We start from the raw sequence: 8,356 nt of genomic DNA, 5'->3' as shown, positions 1-8,356 counted from the left end.
CGCGTCGCAGCTCCAGGCCGAGCTCAAGGCCATGGGCGTGTCGACGCTCGGCATGCTCGAGAAGACGGAGCTCGTCGCCGCCTACGCGCAGGCCGTCGGCGAGGGCAAGACCGCCGCGGCGCCCGACGCCGCGGCCGCGCCGGCCGCCGCGGCCGCGCCGGCGGCCGCCGCGAGCGGCCCGAGAGACGGCGGCGGCGGCGACGATTCGGCGGCGGCGGCGGCGAAGATGCGCGTGTCCCAGCTCCAGGCCGAGCTCAAGGGCATGGGCGTGTCGACGCTCGGCATGCTCGAGAAGTCGGAGCTTGTCGCCGCGTACGTCGCCGCGGTCGCCGCGGGCGCGACGCCGGGCGGCGGCGACGACGAGGAGCGCGTCTTCGACCCGGACGTCATCGAGCTCAAGACGACGAAGATGCCGCGCGCGGGCGACGGCGCCGGCGGCGCGGCCGACGGCGGCGGCGGCTCGCCCTTCGGCGGCGGCTCGCCCTTCGGCGGCGGCGGCTCGCCCTTCGGCGGCGCGGCCGGCGGCTCGCCCTTCGGCGGCGCGGCCGGCGGCTCGCCCTTCGGCGGCGGCGGCGGCGGCGGCGGCGGCGGCTTCGACATCGGCTCCCTCTTCAACATGATGGGCGGCATGGGCGGCGGCGGCGGCGGCGGCGGCGGCGGCGGCATGGCCGGCCTCCAGGGCCTCCTCCAGAAGGCCATGGGCGACCCGAAGCTCATGGCGACGATCCAGCAGGCCGCGCAGAACCCCAAGGTCATGGCCGCGGTCCAGGACGTCATGGCCAACGGGCCCGGCGCCGTGAACAAGTACGCCAACGACCCGGAGATCAAGCCCATCCTCGACCAGCTCAAGGGGATCCTCTAGCGCTCCGCGGTAAGGTTTAATAAAGCCCAGGCCCAGATCGACCTCGGGCGACCCGAGGCCCGGGCCGCCGCCGCGTCAGTGGCCGCCGCCCCCCCTCTCCGCGTTGAGGCGCTTCTGCTCCTCGATGGCGTTGAGGCGCGTGAACTCCTTCTTGTGGTGGAGGCACTCGATGTAGTCCTCCTTGGCCTGCGGCGCGGGCCGAGGGTCGCGGCGCGCGAGGGCGGCGGTCGAGGCGGCGGGCGCGCGGTCGGCGGCGGTCGCGGCGGTCGCGGCGGCGCGCGGCCCGACGCGGTCGGCGCGGCGGCCCGACGCGGTCGGCGGCGCGCGCGGCCGGCACGCGACGGTCCGCGCGTCCGTTCGCCGCCGCGGCCGCGGGTGCGTTTTCGCGCGCGGCGGCCCCGCGCGCGCTCCCGCGGCGGACGCGGCGGCGCGCGGGGACGCAGAGGACCTTGTCGTCGGTCTCGGCCATGCATTGCTTGAAGGACATCCAGTACTTGTAGCAGCGGCCCTCGCCGCCGAAGGCGCCAAAGCCCGACGACATGGCGGGACCGAGGCAGCGGGCACGGCGCGGCGGCGGATAGCGGTGAGGCAGCGGGCGCGGCGCACGGCGAGACACAATAACCAGGCCAAAAGCCGTGATCACCGTGACTGGCAAGACGCTGAGGCAAGGTGGTCACCATCGACTTTTATATCTTGGCTCTCCCAGCGCGGCGGAGACATGGGCAGCCCGTGAGAGGCATTGGGCCGCGCCAGCCCTCTCGGGGCGGCGAGAAAGAAGCACCGCCATGGCGGCGTCGACGTTCAACGTCATGGAGGGCCGGGTGGAGGCGACGAAGCGCGAGGTCAAGGAGGAGCAGTGGGGCCTCGTGGACTTTTTGGGCAAGTACCACAAGCACATCATCAAGAGCGAGAACCCCATCCCCGGCACGGCCGTCGCCGCCGACGACCGGCGCGAGCGGGCCTGGTCCGACCGCCTCGCGTCGATCCGGGGCCGCATCGAGGACATCGAGGAGCGGCACGGCGCGAACGTGCGCGGCCGCGTGTCGCACGCGACGTTCGAGCTCAAGGCCCAGATCCAGAAGCGCGTGGGCTCGACGCTGGACCGCATCGGCGGCGTCATCGACGACATCGACGACGAGGTCGCGGCGATCCAGTTCGAGGCGTCGGGCCAGTCGCGGCGCGCGACGGAGGCCGAGGAGGCGTTCGAGCGCGAGCGGCGCGCCAAGGACGACCGCGTCGTCGTCGGCGACGGCGAGTTCGAGGACGAGGGCGCGCTGGCGGGGCTGAGCGACGCGGCCAAGGCCGCCGAGGCCGCGGCGAACGCCATGGAGGTGCTGGGCGCCGCGGCCGACGACCGCAAGTGGTGGGGCTACGTCCGCGGCCGCGACCTCTTCGGCATGGAGAAGATGTTCAAGGGCGGCTACGACCGCATCGACCAGCCCGAGCCCGTCGCCGGCGCGGCGCCGGGCGTCGCCGTCCACGTCGCGACGCGCCGCGGCGACGTCGACATGCTCCGGCTGCTCCTCCGCTACGGCGCGAACGCGAACACGCGGAACGCGCTCGGCGACACGGCGCTCCTGTCGTGCTGGGCCTTCTGGCGCAACTCCCACGCGGCGGACCGGCTCACGCAGAAGGACGACGACGCCCGCGACCGCGCGGCGGGCCACGAGCGGACGACGGTCGCGCTTTTAGCGCTCCTTTTAGCGCACGGCGCGGACGCGAACGCGCCGCGCCAGGACCGGTCCACGGCGCTTCACGAGGCCGTGCGCCGGGGGCCCGTGCTCGCCGTGCGCGCGCTGCTCCAGTACGGCGCGGACCGCGACAGCGCGGACGTGGACCGCGAGACGCCCTTCTCCATCTCCACGGACCAGGTCAAGGCGGACACGGCGAGCGACTGGGTCTACGGCGCCAAGACGGCGCCGTCGCCGGACCACCCCTTCGGCCTCAAGGCGCGCTTCAAGCGGCGGAACCCGGACCGCGCGGAGATCTTCCAGCTCCTCAAGCTCTGGCCCGCGGTCGCCGCGGAGCAGAAGGTCGACGAGTTCTACCAGCTCTGGGACGCGTGGATGCGGCGGACGACGGCCGACGGCGCCACGGCGCCGCGGGACCTGCGGGAGACCATCTCCGCGGCGCGCGTCATCGAGAACACGGCGCTCGACATCTGCCACAAGCAGCTCGCGACGTCGCAGAAGATCCGCGCCTACGGCACGCCGTTCTGGTCCTACGACGCCGTGCGGCGCACGCTCTGCTGCGGCCAGCTCCGGGCCAAGGACGAGGACGCGCTCGCGGCCATGCGGCGCCGCTTCGACGACGGGAGCCTCCTCGCGCCGACGCCGAACCACTACGGCGCGGGCGACCGCAAGGTCTCCGCCACGCGGCACCGGGGCCTGTCCATCGGCGGCGCGGAGGCGCAGCAGCTCAAGTTCAACAAGAGCCGCCACGCGTCCGAGCACCTGCCCCTCCAGGTGCCCCTGGACCGGTACCTGCTGCGGTCCGCGTCCGCGGCCGACGCGGGCTTCACGGAGGTCCGCGACAAGGTGTCCGAGGAGGAGCAGGAGCGCGCGCGCGCGCTCGAGCGCGTCGAGGAGCGCGCGGCGGCGAAGCGGCGCGAGGAGCGGCGCCTCGCGCGCCAGCGCGCCATCGCGCGGCAGCGCGAGGTCCAGCGGAGCCGCGACGGGAGCCGGCCCGCGTCGTCGGCCGCGTCGACGGGCTCCGCGTCCTGGTCCCTGTCCGCGGGCGGCCGGGCGCCGCCCCCCGGCGGCGCGCTCGCGGCGATCTACGGGTCGGGCACGGAGCGGCGGCGCACGGCGGCGGCCCTGGCCTGCGCGGCCGACGGCCTCGACGAGCGGACGCTGCGGCGCGCGGCGACGAACTCGTGCGTGCTCCACACGCAGCGCGAGCGGCCGCCCGTCGCCGCGGGCGGCGCCGCGCTCATCGCCAAGATCAACGAGGAGCTCGCCGAGCTGCGGACCTACGGCAAGCTCACGGGCGCGCGCGAGCAGGCCGCCGCGCGGAACCCGCTCGAGGTCGCGAGGCAGCGCAAGGTCGCGCGCAAGCCCGGCGCGGCGGCCAAGGACGCGCTCGAGGACGACGTCGACGTCGGCGACAGCGGGTCCATCCTCCTCGCGCTCGGCGACGCGCGGCGGCGCAAGGCCGCGAACGACCGGCGGCAGAACGAGGCGTCGGACCTGCCGCCGCAGCGCCGGGCCATGCGCTTCTCCGAGGACCTGCCGCCCCAGATCCTGCCCCCGGAGGCGCGGCGCCACAGGGCCTTCCCCTGGTCCATGCAGTGGCCCCCGGACGAGGCCAACAAGGTCTCCGAGGTCACGCACAACGACCTCAGCCGCCTCTACGCCATCATCAACGAGACCGAGGAGGCCGTCAACCTCCAGCAGCGGCCCCTGGACCCGGCCCTCGTCGTCCACGAGGAGGTCACCTGGTAACGCGCGGGGTCGAGCGCCCGCGGGGGACGACCGGGGGGGGGGCGGTCGCCCGGCACGGCGCCTCGATCGACGCGCCTCCCGCGCCGGCGACGACCGCTCGGGCCGGCTGCTTACGACGCGCGGCTAGCGGCCCGGCGGCGGCGGCGGCGACCGCGGCGACGCGACGGCGCCGGCCGCGGGCGGCGGGACGACCTTGAGGACGCCGCCGCCGAAGGACGGCTTGTGCTTGATGGAGTAGAGGAAGTCGAGGACGCCCCCGGCGGAGGGCCGCTCCTCGGCGTCGTACTGCCACATCGTGTTGATGAGGTCGCGGATGGGCTTCGGCGTCTTATGGAAGAGCGGCCGCTTGCCCGCGTTGAGCGCGCCGAGGTGCAGCGACGGCTTGCCGCACTCCGGGATGCCCGGCAGCACGCGCTCCCAGACGAAGTAGTAGACCATGGCCAGGCTGAAGACGTCCGCGGACGCGTTGTACTTTTGCGTCTTCGAGCCGTCCGTCGCGGCGACCTCGGGCGCCATGAACCGGACCGTGCCGCAGTTGGACGTGAGGTCGTCGCCGGGGGGCACCTCGGCGTCGGCGACGGCGGCGTCGTGGAGCGACCCGCAGGAGCTCACGCCGTGCATGGAGCTGTCGAGCATGGACGTGAGCGACTCGGCCGACTGGTGCGCGTCCTTGAGCGGCTTGCCCGCCTTCGACCGCGCGATGCCAAAGTCGCCGAGCTTCACGCGCAGGCTCGCCGTCAGCAGGAAGTTCGCGGGCTTGATGTCCCGGTGGATGACGATCGACGGCTGCCGGCTGTGGAGGTACTCGATGGCCAGCGCCATGTCGATGCAGATCCGGAGGCTCGTCTTCTGCCCGGGCTTCTCCCGCGGCACGAAGCGCTCGACGCTCCCCTCGGGGAAGAGCTCGATGACGAGCGTCAGGGCGGGCGTCCGCGCGTAGCCGAGGAACTGGACGATGTTCGGGCTGCGCGGGGGCGGGCGTCGGGGATTCGAAAACGAGGGAAAAGGACGAATCGCGCGGCGCCGCGCTGGTGGAGCGTCGCCATCATGCGCACCTCCTTCTCAAAAAGCACCTTGTCCTCCGCCTGGGCGTCGGCGAAGAGGATCTTCAGCGCCACGGGCGTGTGTCGCCACTCGGCGGCCCTGCGCGCGGGGTTCGAGGCGCTCTCGCGGCGGCGGCGGCGCGCGCGCGCGGGACGCCGGCGGCGCGCATGACGATGCCGAAGGAGCCGCGGCCGAGCTCGACGCCGAGCTTGAGCGTGTCGTTGCTGATCTTCCAGTCGTTCATCTCCCGCATCTTCATGCCGCGGCACCTTGCGTTGCACCCGAGAACCACCGGGTGGACGATGGCAAGCGACGACGCGCGCGCGCGTTCCGCGGCGACTTTGGTGCGCGTGCGCGGCTCCTGCGGACCGTATGCACGCCGTTCGACGCGCGTCGCGGGGGCGTGCAGCGGAAGAACAGGCTACCTCGCTCTTCAGAGCACGCTCAGATTGTGCTGTCCACGCCTTCAAGGATGATCGAGCCACGAAGGCTCCACGATCGTGCTGTTTGGGGCTTCGGCGTCTCCGCACCACACGAACGCCAGGCCCGAGTTTTCTGCTTGGATAAAACCAGAGGTCTTAGTTGACAAAAGCTCGGCCGACCCGCTGGGTCGGGTCATTCCACGCGCGCGAAACTCGCGACTTGCGGCACCATTGAAGAAAGAGGAATCTTCCATCGCTGTCTCCTTTTCGTGAATCTTGGGCGCCGAGGAGTGGGTGCGCTTCTCTTGCCCAGGGGGGGGGGGGCTCTTAGTTTGTTGCGACGTGTGTCGTGGGAGGCGCCAGCTGCCGGGGCTGCGGCACCACGCCGCGCGCGGTGGCCGGCGCGCGCGCGCGCGCGCTCTGTCCGCCGCGCCCCCAAGGAACTGTCGCCTCCGTCGTTTGGAGCTCCGGAGAGCGCCCGAAAAGTCGGCGCGACGCGGCCGACGCGGCTGCCGCGGCCATCGCGCCTCGCCAGCGGCAGACGGAAGCCAAGGCGTAAGCCACTCAGTGGCTGCTGCGAAACAGGACACGATGCTGGCCCTCCGGTGCGCCCGCGCGCGCCGCCCCCGCCGCCCATCGCTGCCCGCCCTCCGCGCGCGTGGCAGCGCGCGATGTCGCGCGCGGCGCGCCGCCCATCGATGCCCGCCCGCCGCCCGCGCAGCACCGCGCGCGCCGTCGCGCTGCGCTCCGGCGCGCGCACGAAGTTCACGCTGCCGGCGCTGTCCTACGACTACGGCGCCCTCGAGCCCGTCATCAGCGGCCAGATCATGGAGATCCACCACAGCAAGCACCACAACACCTACGTGACGAACCTCAACGCGGCCGTCGAGACGCTCGAGCAGGCGACGGCCGCGGGCGACGTCACGGCCATCGTCGCGGCGCAGGGCGCGATCAAGTTCAACGGCGGCGGCCACCTCAACCACTCCATCTTCTGGGAGAACCTCGCGCCGCCCTCCGAGGGCGGCGGCGCGCCGCCGACGGGTCCGCGCGCGCGGCGTCGTTTCGCGCGCGCGCGCTCCCGCGAAACCGTCGTTCCCCGCAGGCGCGCTCGCCGCGGCGATCGACGCGGAGTTCGGCGGCGTCGACGCGATGAAGACGAAGCTCTCGGCCATGACCGTCGGCGTCCAGGGCAGCGGCTGGGGCTGGCTCGGCTACAACAAGGCCACGGGCAAGCTCGCGCTCGCGACGTGCCCGAACCAGGACCCCCTCGAGGCGACGACCGGGCTCGTGCCCCTCTTCGGCATCGACGTCTGGGAGCACGCGTACTACCTCGACTACAAGAACGTCCGGCCCGACTACGTCTCCGCCATCTGGGGCCTCGCGAACTGGGCCGACGTCGGCGCCCGCTACGACGCCGCGTCCAAGTGAGGACGTCGCGCCCTGGTCGTCCAGCGAGCCGCGAGCAGAGTAACCTCTGTCGTCCTTCTTTTTGGGGTTGTACGTCTCTACGAGGGTGATCGTCTTTTACGTCGCTACGAGCCCGACGGGGCTGTCGCGGACGCCGGCGCGTTCTCGGACGGACGCGCGCGCCAGGTCGCAGCGCGTCAAGCCGTGTGGCCGCTTCTCGCCGCCGCCGGATGCTTGGGCCTGCGGTCGAGTGCGTGTCATGTCGGCGTCGCGGCGAAGGACGGACGATCGAGACCCCCCGGAGACCCCTCGGACCTAGTAAACATGCATGAAATTCAACTCACATGGGCATTGCGGCCCATCGGTACCCCTGCGCGAGGTATAGAGTAAAGTTCTTCACAGGGAACACACGAGAGAGCCCGCCGCGCGGCCGCTCGCCTTCGCCTCGCCTTCGCCGCGGCGCCGCGCGGTCGCCTGCGATGATGTCGCGCGAGTTTTAACGGGAAACCGAGACGGTCGGCCGACGTTTTGCACGGCGTCCCCGGCCACCCAGTACGATCACGCACTATCTTCCACGGGTAAATATGTTGTGCGCGGCCCGATGGGCAGCGGGCGCGCACGACCGTCCACGTGGGTGAGTTTTTCGGTGCTGGACGCTGGTGATGTGCGGAACTCTGGTTCTGGTGCTTGTTTTACGTCTCTCTGGCAACTGCGCGGCTGCACGCGGCGCTCGCGCGGCTTCACACGGGCGCTCGACGGGCTGCACGCGGCGCTCGCGCGCCTCGAGAGCGAGCTGCCACAGGCCTAGGCTATTTGCCCTAGCGAGCAGCGAGCCGATCGGCAATCAGCGACGCCTCGCTCTGCAGCTCGTCGACTCAAGATGGTCTCGCCGGCGTCTTTATTCGCCCCTGACCCACGAGAGAACGCGCCGGGACCGCTGTTTCGTGCGACGGACGCTCGGCGAACCTCTGCTGAAGCGTTTGTCGTCGACGGCGACCGGGGCGACGGACGCGGGCGCCGGGTTCCAGCCGACGGCAAACACGGCGACGCGCGGCGGGCCGCGGCGGCGCGGACCCGTTTCGGGCCGTCCCGCCGCGTGCCCGCGGCCGCGCCGCAGCCGTCGGCGCCTGTCGCCCGTCACCGGCTTCCCCCGGGGGCCCCGCGCGCGCGGCCGGCGG

At 72.7% G+C, this 8,356-nt stretch overlaps 2 protein-coding genes across 2 annotated transcripts in view; both read left to right on the top strand.

Moving 5' to 3' along the window:
- The window catches only part of AURANDRAFT_64759 (hypothetical protein), a gene marked incomplete at both ends in the record, with an annotated part of 2,712 nt that extends 1,850 nt beyond the window's left edge, over window positions 1-862 (top strand). The window contains one exon of the mRNA XM_009039453.1: window positions 11-862. Coding sequence (XP_009037701.1) covers window positions 11-862 — 852 coding nt within the window. The remainder of the gene's footprint in view (window positions 1-10) is intronic.
- Window positions 863-6,469: 5,607 nt separating this feature from the next.
- On the top strand, window positions 6,470-7,199 carry AURANDRAFT_59085 (hypothetical protein; the record flags this gene model as incomplete). Its single annotated transcript, XM_009039454.1, has 2 exons — window positions 6,470-6,812; window positions 6,874-7,199. 2 exons carry the CDS (start codon window positions 6,470-6,472, stop codon window positions 7,197-7,199), a joined length of 669 nt encoding a protein of 222 aa, XP_009037702.1.
- Between the last annotated feature and the right edge of the window lie 1,157 nt (window positions 7,200-8,356).

The sequence above is a fragment of the Aureococcus anophagefferens genome (assembly GCF_000186865.1).
Source record: "Aureococcus anophagefferens unplaced genomic scaffold AURANscaffold_11, whole genome shotgun sequence".
Classification (NCBI taxonomy): Eukaryota; class Pelagophyceae; order Pelagomonadales; family Pelagomonadaceae; genus Aureococcus; species Aureococcus anophagefferens.
This window is presented reverse-complemented; position numbering and strand designations above follow the sequence as displayed.